We start from the raw sequence: 26,777 nt of genomic DNA, 5'->3' as shown, positions 1-26,777 counted from the left end.
CAGATGAGTGTGATTGTGCCTGGCACTGATTTTCCCTGTTATAAAGGCACAGGTGAGTGTGATTGTGCCTGGCACTGATGTCCCCTTGTATAATGGTGTAGGTGAGTGTGATGAGGCTGGAGCACATCCCAGTGTTAAAGTGCCAGGCAGCGTGGCAGAAAGCTCCTGACCTGTGCCAGTCGTGCCCCTGCCGGTGGTCACTGTCACCCACAGCTGGAGGTGCTGAGGTCCAGCAGCAGCCCCCGACAGGGCGAGGGGCTGAGCCAGGGAGCGTCCAGGGGCCCAGTTTGCAGCTGAAGGAGATGGGGCAGGGCTGGGGGAAAGGCTTTGTAAGAATTGTGGTGTAAAACTTTTCAGGTCAGTCTTTTGCAGGTAAAATCCAGGTGCCCATCCAAGGACAAGGGCAGGGATGGATCAGGCTGTGGCTTCACTGGGGAGCATCACAGGTTGGAAAAGACCTTTGGGATCATCAAGTACAACCTCTGACCACACATCACCTTGTCAACCAGACCAGTGCTCAACTCAGAGCACTGAGTGCCACATCCAGTCTTTCATTAAATGCCTCCAGGGACTCCACCTCCCTGGGAGTGCTTTCCAATGTTTAATCATGCCTTCTGTGAAGAAATTCCTCCTGCTGGCCCCAGGAGACTGAGGGAATTGTGTGTGCTTCCCTCCTGCCTTGTGAGATGTTCTTACAGCCTTGGTCTTCCTCCAAGAGCTGCATCCTGTTTTTTATGCCATTGTTGGTCAGTGAATTGAACTGGTGTGACCCATCAGGAGATTTTTATGATGAGTCCATCTGCCAGAAAGCCTAAATCATAAAAAAAGTGATGTAAAACTTCCCTGAACTTTATTTTCTACTAAGCACAGTAACAGTAGCAAGTAGAAGTTAAGGCCACAGTGACTCAAAATGGAAAGGTTCAGTTCAGCAAAGGGAAATGAATCATTCAGTTTGGGCAATCATGAGAAATTTCTGAAAATAAATTTTAAAAACTTAGCTTTATTGGAAAAAATATTGCACTGACTTGTTAAAAGAAATAGCCATGAAAACTGCAGGAAGTTTTTTTTTTTGACCAGTTATAATTTTCGTTGCTATTTCCTTGATTTTAAAAACCTTAATTTTTTAAGGTCTAAAATCTCACACTCTTGTTCCACTGACTTAAATGACAGTATTCTTGAAATGCCTTCCATACAGGTGTGTCTGAATAAAGCTAGAGCAACAAAAGGGATAAATAACATTTAATGAGCACATTCCATCTCTGGCTGCCCAAGCAGGAGAAGTGCAGAAGGTTAAAATGAATTTTCAGCTTGAATTAATCAAGATAACGCTTCATAAAAACACTTTGGAAAGGATAATTGCTGCTTTTAAAACTCTTACAAAGCTATCATTTGGCACTGCTGAGAAGAGATTGGCTCTGTCATCTCTCTAATTGCTCTTCAGGTAGGTTTAAGCTGCTCTGAGGTTCGTGCCCATCCCCTCAGTGTAGAGAGAACAAAATCAGTTGTGTGAGAAAAGACCAGCACATGCATTGACATTTTATTAATTATCAATTGCTGCCCTTGTTGGCTCCTTCCTTCCTCTGGCTTTCCTAGGGACCCGTGGTGTTGGGATGGAATGGAGATGTGGTGAAGTGTCTGAGTCCCCAGCATGCATGCTCCAGGCTACCCATTCTCAAAAGACCAGGTCCTGAGTTTTCCAGCCTGATTGAAATGGAAAAGCATCTTGGTCACTTTGTGAATCACCAGGCAGAGTCCTACCTCCCACTCCACTACCCCTAGGCACTTCTTTCCAATTTTTCCTTTTTCTTCTGCTGGTGAGTAGGAGGATTTTCATCCTTTTTCTTCCCCCCGCTCCACCAACCCTTCCAAACCCATTTCTGGATGGTGTGTACACTGTGAACTCCTAAGCAACCCCCATGGTTTTTGTTCTGGGGTGTGTGAGGCTGGAACATATGTCTGCACAGCTTGCTGTGCAATCCCACGCAAGGAGCTCCGAGGGAAATGGACTTGCTGGGATTTGCTGGGTGAAACCTTCTGTCATTGCCACTGGGGCCAAAAGTGGAATTTCTGCTTCCCCTGTAGGAGAATGGGACAAATTGTCACGATGGGAATGGCTTCAAACTGAAAGGGAGTTGGTTTGGATTGGATATTAGGAACAAATTATTCCCTGGCAGGGTGGGCAGGCTCTGGCACAGCTGGGGCTGCCCCTGGATCCCTGGCAGTGCCCAAGGCCAGGCTGGACATTGGGGCTGGGAGCACCTGGGACAGTGGGAGGTGTCTCTGCCATGGTAGAGGAGATGGAACTGGATGAGCTTTAAGGTCTCTTCCAGCCCAAACCATTCTAAGATTCTGTGATAGAAAATTTCATCTGCAAAGTCACCAAGCCCTCCAGTTCCATGCTGTATTTTGGCTTTTTTAGCTTAGTCAATGAAAATCAGATCAGACTGTGTGAGCACTAAAACAACAGAGAACTTACTGATTAAAGCTGTTTGAGGTCAGTGCTAGAAACAGGAATAAAAGATTCTTCATTTCTTCATGCAAATAGGCTTGAAAGGTTTGACCATTGACCAACCTTGACAAGGATTTTGAGAAATGGCTCCCTATCAAGGAAATAAATGTTGTTTTCTCTCATGAAGAGCAAGGGAACTGAAACCTCTAGAAAAGACAAAGGCAGGAGAAAAGCTGCCCTAATGGCTGAATTAGCTGTTTCCATCTTGCTCCCTACAGGATGCTTCTCTCCAGCAGCAAATCAGGCCAAAGAGATGCTAAGCCATAACTTTTCCAACTCTGCTTCTGTTTTTTTCCACTTTCTAGGCTCTTCCTCCTTTCCTCTGCTGTTCTCCAAAATATCTTGCTCTGCAAGGTGTTCCTTATTCAAAACAGATTTTATTACAGCTAACAGTGTTAGCTGTAGAAGTCTTAAGTGAGACAAACAGATCCTTCTCTGTCTCTTAATGAGTTTTTTATATATTTTAATTAGTCTGTTAGTGTGGTCACATTTTTCCTTAATCAGAAGCTCAGAGGAAAAGCTCTGGAAATAACAGGGCTGGGCCATTTCCTCTTTGTGTTACCTTTATAAACACTGAGATGCATTTTCTCACATTGTCTCCTTCCTTATTTTTACTCCAGTGGAGTCTGAAGGGCTGGGCTGGACTCCCTGGTTTAGACTGCAAAAGCAGCTGAGACCAATCCCACCAGGTTGCTTCCCACTGGTTTGAGGAATCCTGCTTTATCTCTTTCCAAGGAAGTCAGGTAATCTTTGCCTTGATGTAAAGATTAATGAAATTATGCTACCATGAATCTAGGCCAGGATAAATTCTCAAAATCCTTGTAACACCAATTTAACTCATCTGATTTTTTTTCTTTCATTTTTTTTTTCCCTCTGCTGAGTATAATAAAGCCACAGCTCTGTGCAGTATTGCTGTGGGCCCTTAATGAGTAAAGCTTTGGACATAATCTTCTTCCAGACTTTCACACCCAGGAGGCCACAGGATTAAACACTTTTTTTTGGCACGAATATCCTTGCTGTTTTTATTTGGCCTGAATAAATCTGCACAACTGGAATGTTGTTGTCCAGTTCTGTTCTGCCAGCACTCCTTGTGAACCACATTCCATTCTTCCCCTTTGCCAGGTGCATTTCTCCTCTCCAGCACTGAAACCAGTGAGCTGTAGCTGGAAAAATGTCATCATTCAGGACAGGTAGATGAAGACATTCATCGTGGAGTTCAGGCAAGATGAAGTAAGAAAGTTTATCACAGAGTGACAGAAGATGCAGCTTTGGTGCTGTCAGAGGGAGTGTAAATCTGAGAAGGAAATTTTTTAATACATCAGTTCCCCTGGCAACATTTTCTTTAGCTTTAGAAATGCTTTGTCTCTGCTTCAAACAGCTTTAATTGCTCTGGTTATCCTTCAGTTTATTCTAAAGAACTTTTCAATGCGTGATAATCTGCCAAGAAAAGGGAAACATCATTCTCTACACTCATAATCATGGTTGCTTTTTTCATTATTGCTTAAGGTCATGCTTTTTAGACTCTTTCTGAGGCTTAAGTGGAAAACCAGGTTCTTCAAGGAGTTCAGGCAAAGTGCAGATTTATCCAGAGCTGCTTTCAAACTGGTGCTCAACACCTCTCTCTAGCGAGCACAGTGAGGCCAGCTCTGGGCACATCAGGGGAACAAATTAACAGCTTTGTTCATTTAATGAAATGAACATGACATAGACACTCTGTCCAGGCTCCAAACCCCACAGGAATTCCCAGGACACTTACCACAGGACTATGGAATTAAACCCCCTTTGCACAGGATCACTCAGAATTGTTGGGGTTGGAAGGGACCTCTGAAGTTCATCTTGTCCAACACCCCCCAAGCTTTTCTTGTTTTCCTAATGATTTTGCAAGGGCTGCCAGTTGTGAGGAATGTTCATACTCTCACCTCTGAAAATAGAATATTAATGAATATTCCCCAAGCGACCCACAGGCATGATCCAGAGTGGCACTGCCGTGATGAGAGAGCAGATTGTCACCAGAACAGCAGGTGTGATATTGGGAGAGCTGTTTCCCTTCTGCATTTTCATGAAATACATCCCTGTGACTGACATCTTGCTGCTCCCTTTGGGCACTCACTTAAGATCACTGAGTAGAAATGGGAGGGGATTTATTTTGGAAATCGATGTCTCCTCTGCTCTGTGTATGTGATAGCAGGGCTGTGGCTGAAAGCTGACCTTTTGCAGTAAGACACTGTAAAGCTCTGGCAGAGATGGTTTCAGATACTCAATTCCTCTTTGTGTGGCAGAATCGCTGCCGTATTTTGGCTTTCTCCTTTAGAGGAGCTGTGAATTTTATTTTGATATTCAGGCTGAGAGAGATGGGGCTGTTCAGACCAGAGAAATTTCCAGGGGGACCTTATTGCACTTTTTCATTATCTGAAGGGGCTACAAGAGAGCTGGAGAGGGATTTTTTACAAGGTCTTGTACAAGGATAGGACAAGGGGTAATGGCTCTAAACTGAAGGAGGGTCAGTTTACACTAGATATGAGAAATCATTTACAATGAGTGTGAGGAAAACCACAAAACGTTGTCCAGAGAGATTATGGATTCCCAATTCTTGGAAAACTTCAAAGCCAAACTGGCCAGGGCTCTGGCTGAGCTGAAAATGTCACTGCCCAAGGCAGAGGGGGTTGGACTGAATGACTTTTAAAGGATCCTTCCAACCCAACCACTCTGATTTCATGATTCTGTTTGGTCATTTCCTTTGAAACACTTATACACAAAATGGGATCACCTAGGAGCTGAGGGAACTGGTGAGTACTAAAAGATCTCAGGAATACAGTAAAGATTGACATTTTAAAGGATAAAGCCTCCAGTCCTTTCCTCTTCCATATCCCACGCAGCACCTTCCTCAGCAGAGTTGCTGAAGGTGGTGCTCAGAGAACCTCCTGCCAGAGTCCCACCTGCAGGGCAAGGGGCTGACATCCCCAAAATGGGCTGAGGAGCCTCACAGCCCCTCACCTGTGCTGTTCCACCCCCTCCTCACCCTGTCAGGACCCAGCAGCATCACTCCCACACCACATCCTGCTCCCAGCTCAGCTCCCTCTGATCCTCTCTCGTTAATTCCCGTTAAACCTTTATGAGCAGCAACACGTGTAAAAGCTTCAGGTCCCTTTGTGTACTCGAGTCAAACATTTACTTACAACTGCTGTTTCAGCACTAATAATTAAATTAAGCATGAAGGGTTTAGAGCTGCCTGGAAGATCCAGGAGCTGGAGGTGTAGATCACAGCACATCGCTAATTTATGACGTTCTGCTTCTGTACACGGGAGTTTGTGGAGTGTAATTGTGTAATCATAAATGTAACTGGGATTCCTGAGGAGCAGGAAGATGATTACAGGACTCTGTCCCTGCACCCAAAGTCATAAATTAAATGAGGTCGGGTTAGGTCAGTAGCTGAATGCGAGGAATGTTGTGTACATGGTTCACTTGAAGAGGTTCTAAGAAGGAACTTGGATTTATTTATTTTTTCCCTGCAAAAATAATGCATTTTTGAATATATGAAACATTATTTCTCAACCATTGATATCATCTAATTACATTTTTCGGTAAAAATGTACTTAAATGAACTCTTTAGAAGAACAGCCTCAAATCTACTGTATTACCAGGCTTTGAAAAAAGTCTCTATTTGCTCAGCCTGCACATGTGCAAATTCAAGTCTGCTTTTTCAGGCTGGATCTCCTGTGTGCTGCCTATGTCTGTCCTGTGACAATATTTGTAGATATTTCTGGGGATATATTGCTGTCATGAACTAATGAATTAATGTGCAGGTGTAAAATAAACCCCAAGCAAAATACATCAGAAATGTAAGCTAGAGAAAAGATAAAGGCAGTAAGGGAGAACTTTTCTCTTTATTGTTTTTAGTTCATAACTGCTTGTGTTTGGAAACCAATCTGACAGTCTTCAGTTATTTCACATTTCTCTTTTAAGTGATAAGAGAATAGCCCTGTACTTCCAGGTCCCAGAAGGAGCATGACAGCCATCCTCAGGCACCCAGAGGGGGGAGAAATAATTTCATTTTGGTTCCTGTTCTTACCAAAGGCATCAGCGGTGGTTAGATTTATCTGTTTCTTTCAATTGCCTCACTATTTCCTGAGTAATTTTTGAGAAGGGGAAAAAATCCAACAGTTTCAGATTTAACAAGACCAAGGGCTGGTCCTGCCCTTGGGTCACAACAACCCCCTGGAGCTCCAGGCTGGGCAGAGGGGCTGGAAAAGCTGGAAAAGCCCTGGGGGTGCCGGTGCCAGGGGCTGGACACGAGCCCAGGGGTGCCCAGGTGGGCAAGAGGCCCCTGGCCCCTGGGCTGGGTGAGGAATTGTGTGTCCAGCAGGAGCAGGGCAGGGATTGTCCCTCTGTGCTGGCTCTGAGAGGCCCCTCGAGGGCTGGCTCCAGTTGTGGCTGGTGCAGGAGAGCCCTGGAGGGGCTGGAGCGTGTCCAGGGCAGGGAACGGAGCTGGGAAGGGGCTGGAGCCCCAGGAGGGGCTGAGGGAGCTGGGAAAGGGGCTCAGCCTGGAGCAAAGGAGGCTCAGGGGGCCCTTGTGGCTCTGCACAAGTCCCTGGCAGGAGGGGCACTGAGGTGGTCAGACCCTTCTTGCAGAGAACAAGTGACAGGATGGTGTCAGGCTGAGCCAGGGGAGGTTTAGATTGGATATTTGGGAAAATTTCTTCCCAGAAAAGTGCTCAAATCCTGGCACAGCTTCCCAGGGCAGTGCTGGAGTCCCCGTCCCTGGAGGGATTTGAAAGCTGTGTACGTGTGGCACCTGGGGACATGGGTTAGTGCTGGACTCAGCCGTGCTGGGTTTAAGGTTGGACTCAATGACCTTAAATGTCATTTCCAACCTAAATGATTCTATGATCCTACTGATTTAAAGGAGCCGTTCTCCTAACATGACTACACCCCAAAATGCTGATACATTCACAACTGGAAAGACAAGCGAACACACACACACAAAAACCTGTGGTAGCAAAATTCTTTACTAATAAAATATCAAACATGGAACTGTTGGCTCAACACTCTCATGTTCTGTGCAAATAATACAAACACTCATTGTCACCCACACAGATCCGTGAGGAGCAGTATTCCTGTCACATCCAGCACGCACCAGGAGCCCTTTTGTCCTCTTCCACTTTGAAATAAGGTCAAACTTCCATTGCAAAAATCCATCCTGTAGTTTCAGAAGTGCCTGGGAAGGTTTTACCCCCTCAATGAGTCTGAGAGGAGCTGTGAGACTAAATCCTTTGTGCACAGGTTTGAAAATCCTAATTTAAACTGAGAAGTGTTAGTTGATGAATTAGGGTTATGAAAAAAAAAAAAAAAAAAAGAAGTATTAATTTTTCTGCATCCAAAAACTCATCTTGGAAGAAATAGAGTTGTGTTGAAATGAGACCAACTCTAAGTCACTGTCAGCTCTGCTAATTTCTGGACTCCCCCTACTTAGAAGTAGTGAGTAACTTTTAGCTGACCTTTTCAAAGCCATTTATTAGAAAAAACTTAAAGACTTAATAAACTTCTAACCCAGAATGCATAAAAACATTGGGGTTGTGCTCAGCTTCTGCAGACAAACTGCCCCCAAGTTGCCTGAATTCTTTTATCAGCCGATACAAAATTAAAAAAATAAGTATATGTATACTGCAGCATTGTGTTTACAGATCTACTTATATTTCTGATTGCTTTGTGATGTGTTTCATAAGAAAATGCATCTAATTTTGCAAAAGGCCACCAATACTGTTTTGATTGTTTTAAAATTCATGATCTGAGGCCTCAGCTGCAAAAGCTAATTTAATTTAGCTGATACATATAAACTCACTAGCACAGTGGTTTTGTTTAAACAAATGGATTTGCCTTACATGCAATCATCTGCTTTTTCTTAAATCACATTTTCCAGCAGGGTAACTTTATGTTTTAAGTAATTAATTATTCAGTTAATATAGTGTTATTCAAAGCAGCCTAGGGAGCAGGGGAGGGTTTAGTCTGAAGAAAAGGAGACTCGGGGGAGATTTCATTTCACTCCACAACTCCCTGGCAGGAGGGTGGGATTGGTCTCTTCTCCTAAGTAAAAAAAAACAGGACAAGAGGAAATGGCTCCAAGTTGCACCAGGGGAGGTTTAGATTGTATTTATGAAAAATTTCTTCACAGAAAGCTTGGTAAAGCACAGGGAACAGGCTGCCCAAGGAAGTGGTGGAATCACTGTCCCTGGAAGTGTTGAGAAAGGTGTAGAGACACCTTTTGGGGTTAATGGTTGGACTCAGTTTACTTGCAGTTCTTTTCTAACCCAAACAATCCTGTGATTCTGTAAATGAAAGAAATCACTTTCTAATTTACACAAAGTAAATCATTCTGTTGAGGACAATTCTATCCAGCAACCAAAAGCAATCACTTGGGAAGCCAGTTTGCAAAGAGGAGAGGAGCAGGCTTCCTCAATCCCTGACATTTCAACCTGAACTCATCTGCTCCTCAGCAGTGACAAATTAAATGCCCGTGGGCAGTTGGGCCACTGGAGACCGATGTGGGGACAAAACATTCTGAAGGCAGCAACAGAGAGAGCTTGTACAGGTCACTTGAAATGACAAATACATCTCCCTGGAAACGGTGTCAGGATGGTTTCTCATGCCTGAGGACCTTGTTCCCAGAGGCACATCAGTGATGGATTTGACAGAAGCACAGCATGGCTGGGTTTGGGTTGGAGGCTGCCTTAAAGAACATCCATTCCCACCCCCTGGCCACGGGCAGGGACATCTCCCACTAGAATGTAACCCCAAAAATACAGAGGTGGAGTCTGCAGGAGTGACTGACAGAGCTCTTAGCAGCTGGATTCAAGTACTTGGGAACACTCTTGAACTCAAATAAAAGCCACAGCCAAGAGGCTGAGCAGGACTTGATCCTCAAGGGTGACTTTTTTTATGCTGATGCAAAGCCACAAACTGCTGGCACCAGGCACAGAGGTGGAAGTGAGATCTACAATTGCCTGCAGGATTATTTAATTAATATATTATTATTATTATTATTATCATTATTATTATTATTATCATCATCATCATCATCATCATCATCATCATCATCTTTATTACTATTACTTATTACTATATTATTACCTCTGAGAACAAGGAGAGAACATCAGGCTGATGATGCTATCCCAACTCACAGACCTCTGCCCCTGAAGACAGGCAGCTAGGAATGACCAGGAAACATTCCTTTCTGCTCACCTTTTTTCCATAAATTAAAGGAATAACCAGTTTGGGCACAAGAGCAATGAATGACACAAGATATTTCTGCATATTACGTGGAAAGAATAGTGATTAAAAAGATGTTGGCTTGGCTTTATCAGTCTGACCCTTCACACCTTCTGAAGGCAGCAAAAGTATTCAGAAAATAGCTGAATTTTAAGTAAAATTGAGCTATTTAAACATTTTAATTCTTTAAATAAAATGTTAAAAGTTTATTAAAAAATCTTAAAATGAAGAAGGCTATTCTTCTGACAAACAAATAAACATTGTTTCTTTCATCATCAGTGGTCAAAAGTAAGTGCATGATCTCAGGTTACTCTACACCAGAGGAAAACAAATATTTTATGACCATTATTAAACAGGATTCACAGGATTTTCCTGCTGAAAATATTTATCCTGCTCTTCAGACACAGGCAAGTAAAACGAGATACTTGGGAAATCCTTGCCAAGAAGGATTTGAAAAGAAGGAAAGAAAGAAGAATCCTTTTTCTTTTTTCAATAAAAAGAAACAATAAAATTAAATAACACCAAAATCATAAAATCCATTTTCCTGTCTTTCTTCTATGCTTTTACCATGGTGGGTGTCAGATCCCCTCAGTTCCCCTTGGGAACAGCTCCACTTTCACTGCTTTTTGGAAAAAAAACACTTCACACAGACATTACAGGCATTCCATGCTGGTAGCACTGACCTCGCCTGTGCCTGCAGGAAAATCAGGAGCATTGCATAAGGGAGCATTTCTGAACTTCTTTCTCCCTCCTCAGAGCCCTGAAGGATTTTTCAGCATCTGCTGTAAAGATCCCACTCCTTATCTCTGAAACTTATAATCATCCCAGAGATTTCATGACTTTCTGCTTGGGAGATAAGAAATAGGGCTCCCAGTCTGAATGATTTCTTGAGCACATTTTCCCACTTGTTCAAAAGAGAAAAATCCTCCTGTCTTCTCCCTCACACACCCAGCTTCTTTTTGGAAAAAAAAAAAATCAAAATCACTGTAAGTGACTCTAGTTTAGCCTTGGCAAACCATTCAGAGTGGTTCTCAGGCAATCAAAGTGAGACAAATATAAAAGATGTCTCCAGGGTCTATTTTAATAGGAAGAGCAGGACACCCTCCACTGGCTCCACCACAGATTATTTTCAGCAGGAAGCACACACAAGGAAACAGCTGCAGCAGCTTTTACCTGTCCACCAGGTGACCTGCAGTGCCCAAGGTTGTCCCCAGAGCGTTGCATGGGCAAATTCTGCAGAAAAAAAACTTGGTGTAGACTGAAGGAGGGATCTGTGCCAGGATGCAGCTCAGCCCACACAGAGCTGGCTGCAAGGGCAGGGCTGCAGCTTCCATCCTGACAGCTACAAATATTATTCCCTAAATTCCTGCACAGATGGGTGCAGTAATTTGTCAAGGGTGACCAGGAAGATGGTGCAGATTTCATTCTCTGAACAAAAGCACTTTGAGTTTTTGTTTGGCACAGCAGAAATGTTCCCAGGCCTCTGGCAGCAAGATTTGGGGGGTGGGTTAGCAGGCCTCAATGTTTCGGGGGGGAAAAAAATTAAACAATAATTGTAACTTGTCTAGAGAAGGGATGCACAAAGGTGGGAGTGAATGGGAGAGAAGGAGGTTTGCATGTTCTTGGGCAGAAATAGGGAATTTTTTCACAGGAAGGGTGGTTAAGCACTGGAAGGGCCCAGGGAAGGAGTTCAAGGAATGATTGGAAGTGGCACTCATTGCTCTGGTTTAGTTGACAAGGTGGTGTTTAGTCAAAGGTTTGACTCAATGATCTTGGGGTTCTTTTCCAACCTTAACAATTCTCTGATTCTGTGATTAAAATAACCATTTCCAAAGTCTTTAACGCGATGGAGCTGGAGTTATTTGGAGTTTGCCGGAGTGGGGAGGAGCCCTGTAGAAGCAGAGAATTTCATTTTGCTAAGTGGAGCAGGGTAGGTGCTAGAGCACTCCTCCTGGAGCTCCTGCCACCAACTGGTTCCAGTAGCTCAGCTGCTCCGATGGTTTTATTCCATGGCACGTCACGATTTTCTTAAAGCGAGGAACAGAGAACCTGATCCTTTCTGGGAAAAACGTCTGCTCCGAGTGAAGCTCCTCCAGCCCAATTTTTAATTTGTCAAGGCACAGTCCTATGAATACATCCTCCAGTTTAATGAATGGAACACTCTCATAAATGTTGTAGATCTGGCTGGCTACATCACTGGATAAAACATATCCAGTCCCAGAACAAAAGGGTGGATAGGTCGTTCCTGGGTACTCTTCCCTACTCACATACCACTTACTCCCTCTTGTCCTGATGGGGTACTCGTGCAGTTTTAAAAAGCCTGTGAAGAATCCAGCAGTCTTCTTTTTCCTCAGGAGCAGCTCAGTGAGGTAAAAAACGTTGACAAACACGTCGGTGTCAGTTTTCATCGCAAAGCTGGACTGGGAACAAAACCTGTGAATCCACTCGATCCCCATCATGGTCTTCAGGGTCAGGTTGTAATAGGTGTCTGTAAAGTTCTTCTGGATGATGTCTCTGTACCTCTGGCTCTCAGCAGCGATGTCAGCCTGCTGGCTGGGATCCACAGGGCTCCCCAGGAGGAAAAACGTCACCAGGCGCTTGCCAGCCACTGTCCTCTCCTTGCCCCAGGTGTGCCGGATGGCCATCCTGGCATCCACCTGCTGGAACGAGGAGGCCACGAGCAGGACGAGGAAAGGAGAGTTCTTGTGGCAGTCGATGTCTGGGAGCTGTGAGAAGTTCCCTTCCACCCTCCTGAAAGTCCCCGTGGGGAAGATGTAACCCTGGCTGCTCTCACACAGCACGCAGAGCTCCGTCCAGCTGTAGAGAGCCCAGAGGCTGGCACTGCTGAGCCCCAGCAGGCAGACAAACAGCCTGAACTTTCTGGAATCCACCTGGAAGGAACAAGAAGGAGCAGCACATCCGTAAAAATAATCTCAGGTTCCTCTCAGTGCTCTGCTTCCAGCTCCCTGCACTGGGGTTTAAAGCCAGGTCTAACAGAAAGCTTGAGGGTGCTCACCCACGTGCATTTCTCCTCCTGACACCACTTGGGATGTTCTGTTAAGGTGAAAATATTCTTCTAGACTCAGAATGGGAAAGGGGCCTATTAGGGGATCACTCAACAACAAAAGGGGTCTGGATTTAATACCAGATATAAACGGGAGGTGGAAGAGTTTTGTGGGCTTCACTTCAGATGAGGAAGAGGAATGGAAAAATAAAGGATAGCAAAAGAAGAGCCACTGAACTTTAAATTTTGTGTCCACTCATTCACCTTAAATAGGAAAGATTTCTTTCCAATTTCCCTTTGCTTCAGACACTGCACTTTCAGGATACTTGGGTGCCCTGAGGTCGTGGAAATGCCAGAGATGCCCTCATCTATCTGATGAGTAAAGCAATCTGTAGGAACTGGCATTGTGGTGAGCAAATGTAGCAGCAGCTCAGGAAACAAAAATCAGATTTTTTATTGAATCACCTGTTGATTTGGAGGTGATTTGGAGAATTGAACATAACCTAGGAAACTTTTCTTACAGTTTTCGTTTTGTTTTTGTTCAGTCTTCAAATGTACCTCTTTAAAAACAAAAAAGGAAAGGAAAATGGATATCAACCTAAGTTTCATTTCTTTTTTCTCCTTGTAACTCTCAGAAATTTTGACAGCTGGAGGGAAAAATAAAGAGATTTTTCTAACTGTCAGCTCTACAAATAACCTGGGGTTTAAAAGCCCAGCTGCTTTTTGTCTAGCTTGTTCATTATCATGAGTCATAATAGTCTATGTGCCCATGTTCTGATGGCAGATTCACTCTTGGGCTTAACTTGAATCTGCCCTCCAAGCCAGTGTGTTGACAAGGTGGTGTTTAGTCAAAGGTTTGACTCAATGATCTTGGAGGTCTTTTCCAACCTTAACAATTCTCTGATTCTGTGATTAAAATAACCATTTCCAAAGTCTTTAATCCTCACAAGCGTGTCCACTCACACCAGGTTACCCAGGTGATGCTTCAAACCTCCTCCCCATTTCCAGCATCCTACAATCCAAGTTTAGACCCAGCAGGGCAGAGAAGGAACAGATTTATGTATCCATTTCAGAGGGTAGGGAATAACAGTGGTAGATTTTTGTTTTTTGTTTTTTTTTTTTTAAATACCATATTTCTCCATTTGTGCCTGTGTCCCAGAGCCAGCAGGTGTCCAATGGGCACACCCAGCCAGGTTCCTCTCATCTTCATCACCTCTGTGTCTTGTGGGGCTCTTGCACCAACCCAGAAACTGCTCCTGATCCTTTTGCTGGAGGGGCCATGAGTCACATTTTTGAAGTTGGGTCAGCTGCTCTGGAAAAAAAAAAAGAAAAGAACCAAAACAGCAGTGGGTCACACTATTTTTGATGTTTCAGCTTGTGCAGAGTTCGAGTGGCTCACTAGGACATGCTGAGGTGAGAAGGGGCTTGTCCTATTCCCCTCCCCTTTTTAAGTGAGAAAGATCCAAACAATATCAAAAATATTCACTCATTTAACCCTGTAAGAGATTAATGAGCTGGGCATCTGGTTATAAATCTAATAGAAATTTTAAGTGAGAGAAAAATTATCAAAGCAAAGCCTAAATCCTTGGAGTGCCAAAAATACTACACATCTTCATAAATTAACCTAGTGAGAGGAATTTAAGGCTTGAGTTGCTCATTCCAGTAAGCCACAGGCTCTCCTACTTCTGTTTTAGAGCACCAGGATGGGGCAATTTTTACCAGGGGAAAGGGCACCCCTTCCACTTCTCCCCTTCTTAACAAAGGATTGTATCTGGCTCCCCAAATAAAAACACAGCAAACCAAATTAACCATGCCCAGAGCTGCAGATTTCATGGAAATTTGATCTCTGCCTTCTGACCAGGAATGTTCTGTGCAGACTCCCCTAAATCACATTAGTGCCTTCCTTTTGCTCAAATTCCCCTTTCCAGGCAATCAAAGGTTTTGCACTGCAGGATTTAAGTTCATTTGAAAGTCCAGCCAGGTGTCCCTGGAACCAAATCCAGCTCATTTTACCCCCAAGAATAGTCCCATTGACTTCAGTGGGAATTCTCAGAAGCATGAAACAAGTAGAACTGGAGTCTTGGTTTACTGGAATTGCTCCCACACTGAAGTGCATTTTTGCAATGATTCACTAATGAATTTTGAAAATATTTCAAAAGTTCACATTTCTTCTGGCACTTATATTTAAATTCACTTTGTCCTTAAATAGGGTATTCCACAGATCTGATTTTTTTTTCTTGTATTTAGAGCTCACAATAATCTTGTAATTAACTTTACAACTGCTTCAGTTAAATACATATGTAAAATTGAGATTATACATATGCAGTTATGTTATATGTATATAATTGTACAAAAATCTGCTCTGCATCTGCTCTCACGTTCTTCAGTGGCCTGGGAGGAGGCACATGAATATCCTGAATTGTGTTTTCAGGACAGGATGATGTTTTGAGGTTGACAGTGGAGATGTACAAGAGGTTTGTTCCTGTCACCAGCCCACAGGAGACTGAAAGTCTGATATTTCTCTGTTACAGAAACTCCAGAACATGTTCAAACCAAACCCTGAACTAAGAAAACAATGGAGAGCAACATTCTATTAAAACCCATTAAAACCTTTTCCACAAATACCCAAGTGCAAGGTGCCATAACACACAACAACCATTTTACAAGATTTCGGTAGAATCAGACTAACGTAACATGACCATTGTTTACTCTTTGTCTCCAGCACTGGTAAGAGACCTAAAAAAGCTTTTAAAAGGTCCTTGTTTTGGAGAGCTGGCTGAGCAGCCTCCCACCTTTGCCATTCTGCCTTGCCAGAAGCAGATTGCCTTCCCCTTCCAGGCCGTGCGTGACGGAGAACGACTTGTGCCCGCACAAAAACAACAAACGCTCGCGGCCGGGCGGCGCAAACTTTGCAAATCGCAAATTGCAATCGGAGTTTTAGAAGCTTGCAAGTGGCACACATGTCCGTGTGTCCTCTCCCAGCAGGTCCCTGGGTCAGGATCAGGGGGTGGGCCTGGATAAGAGGAACCATGGAACCGTGGAATGGTTTGGGTTGGAAAGGAATTTAAAGGTGATCCAGTTCCACCTCTGCAAGGGCAGGGACATCTCCCGCTGTCCCAGGGTGTTCCAAGCCCCATCCAGCCTGGGATTCACTGAGAGAGCTCCAAGGGAAAGGGGTGACAGAGACACAAGCTGCTTCCTCTTGCCAAAACCATAAAGCATCCATTCAATCCTTGTTTTCAGATGAACAGGGGGAATTCTGAACACTAAAACCATTTTATATTAGCACGGGCAGGGCAGTTCCTTGGAGCACTGAAGTTTCTGTATCAGGGAATTAAATCAGATCTGGTATTGTCTCCTCACCCCTGAGATGCTGAGCCCCCCTCCCATCCCCATTTTGCTTCAAAACAAATCTTTCTGGTTTTATATAAAGTCTTCTTGCATGATGTTATACTTGATTTTTCTCTGTGATGTCAGTCAGAAATCATAATTTTTAATTATTCTCAAAGCTTTTTCCATCTCTTGTTGTTCCAACTGCAAAATATTCTATGAGGGGCATTGCCAAAAAAAAAAAAAATTGCCTTTTTCATATCCTAGAGACTTTTCTTAAACTGACTGGCACTTCATGGGTCTCTGCAGCTGTGGCTTGCATGGAATCCTGGCACCAAACCATGTGGGAATTGCAGCCTCTTCTCACACTCACCTGAAATGAACACATAAAAAAAAGACTGCTCTCTCCCAGCAGCTTTAGGGGAGCTGAAATTCCTTATCCTCTTTGTTATTTATCAAACCCCTCCTTTTTCTTGAGACTGTCTCTTTTAGACAAGTCACAATACCTCATTTTTCAGCACAAAGTGTTACAACAGCTCTGGCAGTGAGCACAAACAAATAAAAACTCTGTGGTTACAAATGACTGCCACAAATGTATTTTGTAGACATTTGGTAGCCATGAGTTAAGCCAACCTCCTCAAAGAGTTTCCTTCTTTCTGCCACTCTTCTACTGCTTTTTCTATCGATTTTTGTCTGCTGGGCTTCAAACTCATCCCTGATGTAAGTGCAACATTCTTGTCCTATAATAGCACATTTTTCCTTAAGGCCAAGTGGTTCTGTGGAACCTCATTCCTACCAACATTCCTTGAGAACATATCCAGCAATTAGTTACATTTCATATTTTAGCTACTTTTAATTTTCATAGGAATTTTCATGACTAATCCCTCCATGAAACTCTAACAGTGTTTTTGGCAAAGAAGAATTTTGATGAACTTATATTAAGTTCAATATAATTTAATTATATTAAGTTATATATTATATATATATATAATATATTTAATTATACTAAGTTCAATATAATTCAATTATATTAAGTTATATATATTATATATATCATATATTTAATTATATTAAGTTCATTATAATTAAGTAATTATTAAGATACATGTTACAGATAGGAGCCATACTTCAGTTGCAAGGTTATTCATTCTTTTTCCTCCGTTTTATTCTGGTTGGGGATAACAATTTAAGTTTAATAGTATAATTTATTCTTTCTGCCTTTCCACTGGCTTGTGACCATCATGGAGTGTGTAGATCCCCAAGGCCTTGCTAACTTGTCCCACTTTTCCTGCTATAAACGAGACCCTCTGTCTGATGACATTCCTAGAGGAGCTCCAAAGCATGGAAATACTTGATTTAGAAATATTTTCAGCACTTCTTTTGCCATGTTGGTGCAACAGGGAAATGCTTCATGCCATCCACAAAAGGGATCCACTAAGAGCTATTTACAGCTCCCTTTGCATGGAAGTTCTGAAAAGTCAATTTCCCAACAATCTCCAGGAGAGTTACTACATTTGATCGCCTCTATCACTACTTTATTCTCTCAAAAACTATTGCTTGTCCAGCAGAGGTGACTGCCCATCCACCAGGGTGAAATTTGGAATAAAATGCTTTGGTTAGCTGACAAATTGTTGTGCTATATTCTGGTTTAATGCCTGACTCTGCAGCTCTGTACCTGTGACAAACAGCTGGGCCATCCTTGGGAATAATTCAAAAGATTTCACAGGATCTAGGAAGCACAAAGCTGGAGACCTCATTAGTGCTTTTGAAGTTGTTTGAAAGCAGCCCAAGTGCCATCAGGCCATCTAATGAAGTCTTTATGGGCAATTTTAAATAATTCAATAATTATTTATATATATATATAGTTATATATATAGTTATATATATAGTTATATATATAGTTATATATATAGTTATATATATATATAGTTATATAGTTATATATATAGTTATATATATAGTTATATATATAGTTATATAGTTATATAGTTATATAGTTATATATATAGTTATATATATAGTTATATAGTTATATAGTCATATATATAGTTATATATATAGTTATATATATAGTTATATATATATAGTTATATAGTTATATATATAGTTATATATATAGTTATATATATAATATATAATATAATATATATTAATTATATAGAATTAATATATATTTCTATATTATATTAATATATTGCCTTAATATTATATTAATATAATTAATACATTAATATATTAATTATATATAATAAAATTATTAACAATAATAAACCAATAATTCAAAATTCCTTTAAATCTACATTATAATATTACTAAATATAGTAATTATTACATTACATTACATTATTATATTACAGTAAACCATTCCAAAATTATTTATTTATTTATTTACTGGGGTTTTTAGTGTGGTTATAAGTGTTTTGGATAACTTAGCAATTTTTGGGTTAATTTTAATTTGGGTTAATTTTATTTAAAATTTAAATAAAGTTTGGGTTAATTTTAACTAAATTTTTAGTTAATTTTATTAATTGCTCTTGAGTCTTGTGCTAACTGATAATCTTTGCTATTAACATTTTTGACTGGGAAAATTTGAGTTCACCAACAACCTGCACCTTAAAATTTTCTTAATGATAGGTAATGAGCCTTTTCAATGTTTTAATTTTAAAGGATGTTGCTTTTTTGTCTTATTTATTTAATCAGTGTCTCATTTAATTTGATTCTCACAGGTTCTGCTCTTTGCAGTTTTCCAGGAATCTCCCCAGCCCACACAATGGGGAATACTGCATCCTTAATTTTCTTTGGGATAGGTTCAGATTGGGAAGTCAGTGTAATATAAAAATTGAATTTTACATTTACTAAATAAGACTCAGGGATTTTAATTTGAATGTCTCCTTCCTGAAACTTGATTTTTGCACACAATTTTCCAGTAAGTTTTCCCTTAATAACAATTTTGGAGAGTTAGGCAGGTACAAAAATTGATGGGTTACTTATTTTTTGTAATATGTGTATTGATTAGTTCCCAGTTTCCCTAATGAAGATGGAGGAACTGAACCCCTTCCCCTGTTACAAAACTCCTCCCTGTGGGTAAGAATTTTTAGCTGTTTTCTTTTATGATTGCTATCATTTTCTGTTTAGTTTAATTTTATTTTTTTGGATTTGCACATTTTGATACACTGCCCATGCAACATCAAGTAGTTGACCTGTATTAAAACCATCCATTTCTTGGATTTTCAGTAGTTTTATTCTAATATCATCTGAGGATTGTCCTATGAAAATTGCAACTTGTCCTATGAAAAAGGTGAGTTTTACCTTCCTCCCAAACATTTTCTTGTCTTTATTTCTCTCTTACCTGTGCCTGCAGCTCTCTATGCACAGGACTTTACAGCTTAAATCTTAAACTTCCTTTTTTCATTGACAATCTAAATGCTGGTAGCTGTTCCACCAAATTATTAGAAAACCAGGTTTCAAAATCTCTGTTTTAAAATACCAGAATGCTGTTCTAAAATACCAAAGTAACACATATTTAAAATATTCAAATACTAAGTTCCAAAATACCAAAGTAACCCAGTTTCAAAATACTAGGATACCAACTTCCAAAATACTAAAATAATTCTGCTTCACAGCACCAGAACATCAAGCTTCAAAATGCCAAAGTAACTCAACTTCAAGATATTAAATTCTAAAATATCCAATTCCAAAACACCAATTTTCAGTTGTCTTATGTGGGCAGGATTCCCAAACTGAAGAGAATGCCTTGATGTCACAATGGGATCCTACCAGTGTCCCAAATGAATCTCTGGGGGAATGTGTGATTTTATCCAGCAAAGTCCTGTTGCCATCAGGAAAAATAATGGAGCCTCAGGGGAGACCAGACCATTGTCCAGTGTAGGTTCACCAGAAATGACACCAAAATTGGTGGGAGTTAACTTTTCTAACTTTAGCTCTGTTGCTTCTTTTATACATAATTTGCCAAAAACTTCTTTATCTGTTTCTGTGCTGGTCCCAGACATATTTACCATCCTCTGGGCATGCCTTGGCATCATTTTATCTTTTTTTTTTTTTTTTTTCTTTTATGCCAGTTAGTCTTTAAACTCTATTCAGCAGCTTCAGGGGAGCTGAAAACCTTTCTTCTCTGTGTTATTTATCATTGGGACCCTATGAAGAAGGTGGCCAAGGTCTGGGATCCGAATCCCAAACTGCAGCACTCTGTGTTTTGCAAATCCCTATTTCCACCAGGGCACAAACTCCCTCCCACACCCTGCCATGGGCAGCAGGTTGTTTTTAGGGTTTCTGTTCACACCACTGACCCTGGTGGAACTCCTTTGTGTTTCCCACAGGTTAAACCACGGCAGCTCCTCTGCCAAAGCCTAATTACTGTATCCAAATTAAGCTGACGTCTCCTTTAGGTCTGTTAATGAGTGTAATTATCTGAAGAGCATCAAGAGATCAGGGCTATGTGCCATATAGTGCAGGGAAAGCAGCCTGGCCTGAGGCAGGGACAGGGAAGTAGGTCTGGAGTCCCCCTGAGGAACAGGTTGGAAATATCAATTTAAAGTACATTTTTCCTTAACTTTTCTGGGGCAAAGCTCCAGTTGGGCTCAGTGGATGGTGGGTGGTGTTTTGCACTGAGGTCACAAACATCAGCCAGGGAAAAACCCCAAACCCAAAGTGCTTTGGACCATCTGCAGGAGTCCCTGCTTTGTAAAAAGACTCCAACAGCTGCAGCCCCAAAATGAGAGGCACGACTTCAGATGTGACCAGGAGCCCCAACCTCAAATCCTGCACAGTTGAAGTCAGCAATGTTATTCCCATTTGCCTTTTCTAATCACTGAATGTAACATATGCCCTGGTATAAGGACTAGCAAAAGCTGCTAACTCTCGATTTTCCTTGGAATAAAGCCCCTAAATTGCTTTTTCATAAGCTCAGCATGACACAGAGAAGGATTAAGCACACATAGATAATAAGAAAATGTCAAGAGCAGCAGGAAACATTGAGTTTTTTTCCTAAATCCAAGCGTTTCAGAGGAGCAGGGGCCAGACTGGAGCTGTCCAAAATGACATCTCTGGCCATGCAATGGCTTCAGCAGTGGCTGGCTCATCATATTTATGTTTTGACACTGTGCTCGCCCAAACTGGCAAGCAAAAAGGGTGGAAATCCTAAAAAAAGTGCAGAACAAGGGAAAAGCTTTTTGTGCTGCCCTTAGTGAACCTTTTCCCCTCTGATATCCCTTTCAGCAGCCTCTGCTCTCAGGATGGTGTCTCCTTGTCAGTCCATCAGCAAGACAGAGCAAGGCACTGCTCCTCTTTGTTGGAGCCTGAGACACAGAGTGTGTGCCCTTGTTTCTGATACTTAACTCTAAGATCCAGAAAAACACTGAATTTCATATAATATGAAATTCATGTTTTCATGGTGATACATGAAAACAACTGTTAAAGTTAGACAGAAAAGCTGAAAGTGTGAGTGTGTAGAGTAGAGAGTTTTCTTAAGTCACTGGGTGAAAAAGTTAAAGTTTAAAATAGTTTAGAGAGCAGAAGACAAGATGGAAGGTTTAGAATGCTGTTTCTTTTCCTTCTTGTTTCTTCTTCATGTTCTTCTCCTCGAGGTTTTTGGATAATAGTGAGTGATTGGATAGAAAATGTCACAGTGCAGCACACGGGTGATGGGTCATTGGGTCATTAAGAAAAATAATTTACGTGTCTATTGTTAATTGGATAAGAATGAGTATAAAGATAAAAGAATTGTGTGGTTCAGGGCTATTTTGTGCCTTCAAAACCCGAAGTGAGCCACAAGTGAGGCCATTCTGTACCATCAGAAGAAAATGAGCCAGATTGCAGTGAATTGAAATTGTTCAGCCAGTCTGGAGAGACCTGCCAAGTTTTGTGATGACCTTCTAATAAACACAAGAAACAAGATTCTAAAGAGCTCAAGAGTTTTCTTCAAACCTAGAGAACTGAGATAAGCAGGGCTCCCCACGAGGGAGGATCCTAAAGGAGCTCAGTGCAAAGGGGACTGAGAAATCCAGGAGTGGAGAAAGAAAAGTACAGAAGAAGTGCAGCAGAATCAAGAAAGAGAAAGAAGAAATGAAAAAAAATTTTTTTAAGAAAAAGTTAGATTCTTCTCCACACACACCAGTTTCTATCACTTTGGCACTGGGTTGCTGGGCTCATTATTTATGAATATACTATAAATATATATATATTTATATAAATAAATTATATATTATTAAATAGCTTTTATTTATATAAATAAATATATTTATATAAATAGATATAAATATATTTATATAAATAAATGATATATCCTTTATAAATCATATATCATTTATGATCGATTTATATAATATTATTTCTTTTATAGATATTATAATATTATTTTTTTTTTCCCCCTTGCTTTCCTTTCTTTTTTTTTTTCTTTTTTTATGGGGGGGAGGGGACAGGGGGTGTTGTGGGGGGTTTTTTGTTGTTGTTGTTTGGTTTGGTTTTCTTGTTGTTGTTGTTTGGTTTGGTTTTTTGTTTGTTGTGTTTTTTGTTTTATTTTGATTATTTTTGTCTCTTTGGCTCTTCTCTCATGTTTTTTTCTGCAGTGCTACTGTGATGGGAGTGGGGTTTGTTCTCCCAGTTCCTCCCAGGCCTGCTGTGATGGGATCTGGACAGAAAAAAAAAATATGTCTGAGGGTTGGGTTTTGTTTTAAGCTTTCCATGTTTAAAATGAACCTCTGGTTCTCCAGAAGGACCCCAGTGTTTTATGGTCAGGGAGTGACTCTGTCCCAGACCCAGGGCAGGAATCCCTAAGCCATCAATTAAACAACAGATAGAAAAGGAGCATTACTGTTATGGATTTGCAAATCCTACTGTGTTGCCTGGCTTATGCTCTGTCATTATGTTACTAATACCCATTTAGCTGATTGACCCTGTGACTCCAACAGCACTGAATTTTCTGATGTGAATTTTCTTTGTGAAAGGTTGGGCTGGTTTTTATTCACCATTTTGGGTTTTAATAAGGAGAGAATTAAGAGTAATGAAAATTTAAAGAATGTACAGTAAAAACAAGTGAAGTTAGGAATTTTCTAGAGAGGTAAAAATTAGAGTGAGGTGTTACATTCTAGATTAATAGAAGCCAAATGAAATACCATTTACCATATATACAGATAAATGCATACAACTGTGTCCTCAAGGTCAGGGCCAACATGGCCTAAACACTGGCACAGCTATAATAAGCAAAGAAACATTTTTCACAGCAATCAAAGAAAAAACATGGTCAAAAAAGGAGAAACTTTAAAATATAAATCGGTTGAAATTCAGTAGCTGAACAAGAGTCCCTTCAAGTTTCACTTCCTTGGCCCATCATGCTATGAGACAATTTCAGAAGAGCCACCTGACCCACAGTAGCTCCTTAACTTCACCCCTTCAGAGGCAAATTTGCACCATTTCCTCCTCTGGATCGTATTTTCTGTACCACAGAGGGTGAGTTACTGTGGTTAACCACAGACACTTAAATTGTATAAACAGAACTGAAACAGGGCCCCTCTGCCAGAAGCAGAGCACAGGCACAGGGGGAGTTCTGCAGGCAACATTCATCCATTTAATAGCTGTATCTTTATTTTTACAGGGAAAGAACAACTCGTGGGCCTCATCCACTCAGAAAAGTGTTCTCAGCTCAGATACAGAGGTTTCACTTCAGGTGTGGAAATTAAAATGGAAATTAAATGGCCCAGAGCAGGTCTGCTTGGGTTCTGCCTCTGTCCCTACCCAGATGCCTAAAGAAGAATCAAGATCATGGCAGGAGGGGAGGCCTTTGTGGCACTGGAATCTTTTGAACCAGAGGATGCATCTTCCTCCCTATTTAAAAAAAAAAAAAAAAATCAAGATCCATTAGCTCTTAATGCACCTTGATCTCATCCTCCCAACCATGAGCACTTGATCACATCTGTTTTGAAAAGCCAAAAAAGCATCCTCAGGCCAAAATGCAATTTTGCTCTTAAAACCAGCAAAAAGTTTGTGTCTTGGAGTGACTCAAACCGAAACAGTTTGGCAGGAAGTGTCACTGCTCTGGTAATGTCATAGGAAATAAGTGCTGCAACTGAGGAGTCAAAAAGAAATATATTCCCAGGGACTTTAGCCAAGCTAAGGAAGCTTGCTTCTATTTTAAAATATCAGCTTGCTTTTCCAAGCCACCTGCAAAATTCTCTGGATGGATCCTGGCCCTTAAACACCCACCAAAATGTTCACTTTGGGTATTTAGTAAGGCTGGATCCTTGTTCCAGGATGGAGAAAGATGCTGCAGTGGGGGCTGGAGGTGTCCTGTTGTAGAGCTCAGATCATCAACGCAGGGACACTGGGCAGGACACCCAGTGCAGTCCAGCCCCCACTGCAGGTGCTTTGTGTCCTTTTTTGGAGCATATTTGGACACTTTTGGCTTAATCCACTTGCACTGGTGATGCAAACACAGCTGGCAGGCAGCCAGCCAAGGGCATCCTCTCTCACAGGCAAGGAAAAGAGTAATGCCCTGGGGCACTTCTTCTTTCTCTCTCATCTTTGGTAGTATTTTTTTCCTAAATATGCAGCCTAAAAGCCTTCTCCTCCTGTCTCTGTCCTCCCTTCACCTGCTGAGTACCAACCATCCCTCTCTGGATTTCTCTCCAATGCTAATAGGCTCTTCTTTTAATGTTCCCTCTATTCCTACAATACCCCTATGTTCCTTTTATCACTGATGCTAATGGGCATATTTAACTTATTTCAGAATGGCCTCATGAATCAGCAATTTTATCCTACTTGCTCTATTCCAAACCCCAGATCTCAGCACAGATAAGCAACTGTCCACAATGGGATGAATCAGAGCAACCTGACCCTGTGTAAACCCCTGTGCTCCATTGTGTTGAACAGGAATAAAATCCAACTCACTTTCCTCTTATCTTCATAAACAAAGCCATGAGGAAATTTCTTCCTTAGGCTTTTGTTGCCACTGTCAGGACTCCAAAAGTCCAGTTCTCTGAGTTATAGAAGCACCATTCTTCAAAAATTCTGTGGCCCCAAACCAAATTATTTATTGCAGCCTCATTCACAAGTAGTAGTGCTTGTTGTTTTTCCTCATCTGAATGCAAAAGAGAAATGAAACTGAAAATGGTATTTCAGATAGAATGAGGATCTTGCTCTTCTCCCTTGGAAACAGTCTCAAGATACATGAAGGAAGAAGTAAAATAGCACTGTAGAGAAGTGATAATTATGCAGGTTGTACAAAAAAAACCCTCAAAACCTCAGAACTCAAAAACTCAAAATTCAAAATGGGAAAAATTGCCAATAAAGATACTCCACTATCACTCCTAAATCTCTGAGTGCTGCTCAGTCCTGATGATATATCACTGTAGGATGAGGGTTAGGATGTTAGCTTGCAGATGGTTTTTTTTCTCCCCCTATTTTAAGCTGGGGGAGCACTTGGAACAGGTGAGCCTGGTGCTCATGCTTTGCCCTTTTGTTTCATGCTGCCTCTTGGCACAGTCATTTTTTGGTGTTTGGAACTTTATAATTCTCTAACAGTTGAGCCAATTCTTTGCATTCACGTGTCTGTTAAAGCATCAAGTCTGATACTTCGGGAGGAAAAATTTTCCTGGGCAAAGGAACACAAATCCAACCGTGGGGCCCTTCCTTTGTCAATAACTTCTTGGCTTTAAAAGTGCTGATTATTCACAGAAATGTTTGTGGGATCAGGTCCAGTGGCTGCTTTTTTAATTACTTACCTGTGCCTCGTGGATCTTCTTTTTTTTCAGCATTTCATCCAAGCTCCCAGCAGGACAGGGAGGAGAACACTGCCCTGGCTTTGTCCTAACTGATCCTGGTCTTTCTGTGGGGCTGCCAAAATGTTCACCCGTGTAAAACACCCATTAAATCTTGCAAGTGAGATTACTCATTAGGACGTTTTCACCCCCGGTGGTTGCCCTGGTGCTAATTACCCCTTTTACCAGGGGATGGACATCGCGGTCCGGAGCCGCCTGGGGCCACACACTGCTGGGGACATCCCTGGATAGAGAGGTCTGGATTTGGATCCCGCTTTCCAAGCAGGGTCACAGCTCTCCTCTCCCTCTCCCCACCCACCGCGGGAGTTTGGGAAAGTGGGAGAGGAGGCTCCGAGGGCACATCCACGGGTGGGAGTGGCTGGAGAAGGGGAAAGGACATAGGGAATCTCTGCTCATGGTCCTACCTGGGGAAGGGGCGCAGGGAGTCCCTGCTCATGGTACTACCTGGGGAAAGGGAAAGGACACAGGGAGTCCCTGCTCTCGCTCCTACCTGGAGCTGGGGAAGGCAGCTCCTCTCCCCAGGCTCTCCCAGCGCATCCTCCGGCGGCGGGCGGCTCTTCCCGGCGGGATGGAGGCTACAGCTGCCCGGCTGTGTCCCTGTCCCCCCGCAGCCCCGGCCAGGGGCTCATCCTCGGCCGCGTCTCCGGAGTCAGAAGCGAAGGAAGGCGGCGATGCGGCAGCCGTAACCCGAACTCCCTGCCTGCCTCTTCCCTCCCTCCCTCCCTCCCTCCCTCCCTCCCTCCCTCCCTCCCTCCCTCCCTCCCTCCCTCCCTCCCTCCCTCTCCCGTGGGTATCAGACCCGCTGAAGCGCTGCGGCTCCATCGCAGGGAAGGGCAGGTTAGGAGCTGGCTGGAAATGTTTTTATTGGGGGTATTTTGTG

General features: G+C 42.0%; 1 protein-coding gene and 1 long non-coding RNA gene across 6 annotated transcripts in view; one reads left to right on the top strand and one right to left on the bottom strand.

Moving 5' to 3' along the window:
* The first annotated feature begins 139 nt into the window (after positions 1-139).
* LOC148184765 (uncharacterized) lies at positions 140-6,305 on the top strand. 2 transcript variants are annotated; one of them, XR_015771937.1, is made up of 5 exons: positions 140-357; positions 1,196-1,441; positions 1,594-1,814; positions 3,130-3,252; positions 3,632-6,305. It is a non-coding gene; the product is annotated as an uncharacterized LOC148184765 (long non-coding RNA). The 2 variants fall into 2 exon arrangements; XR_015771938.1 differs by lacking the exon at positions 140-357 and adding an exon at positions 361-446.
* Positions 6,306-7,510: 1,205 nt separating this feature from the next.
* B3GALT5 (beta-1,3-galactosyltransferase 5) overlaps positions 7,511-26,777 on the bottom strand; it is a 33,895-nt gene continuing 14,628 nt past the window's right edge. For 2 of the 4 annotated variants that reach the window (XM_005526620.3, XM_088068733.1), the window contains exons 3-5: positions 26,388-26,538; positions 13,906-14,088; positions 7,511-12,663 (exon numbers count right to left, since the gene is read on the bottom strand). In XM_005526620.3, the coding sequence (XP_005526677.1) occupies positions 11,710-12,663; positions 13,906-13,986 (1,035 nt within the window). In that variant the 5' untranslated portion in view covers positions 13,987-14,088; positions 26,388-26,538 and the 3' untranslated portion in view covers positions 7,511-11,709. Of the gene's footprint in view, positions 12,664-13,905; positions 14,089-23,855; positions 23,946-25,840; positions 25,953-26,387; positions 26,539-26,777 lie in introns of all 4 variants that reach the window. The other 2 variants (XM_088068737.1, XM_088068743.1) reach the window with 2 other exon arrangements.

The sequence above is a fragment of the Pseudopodoces humilis genome, chromosome 2 (assembly GCF_049639895.1).
Source record: "Pseudopodoces humilis isolate 2021_Gansu_Grassland_sample_001 chromosome 2, ASM4963989v1, whole genome shotgun sequence".
NCBI lineage: Eukaryota > Metazoa > Chordata > Aves > Passeriformes > Paridae > Pseudopodoces > Pseudopodoces humilis.
This window is presented reverse-complemented; position numbering and strand designations above follow the sequence as displayed.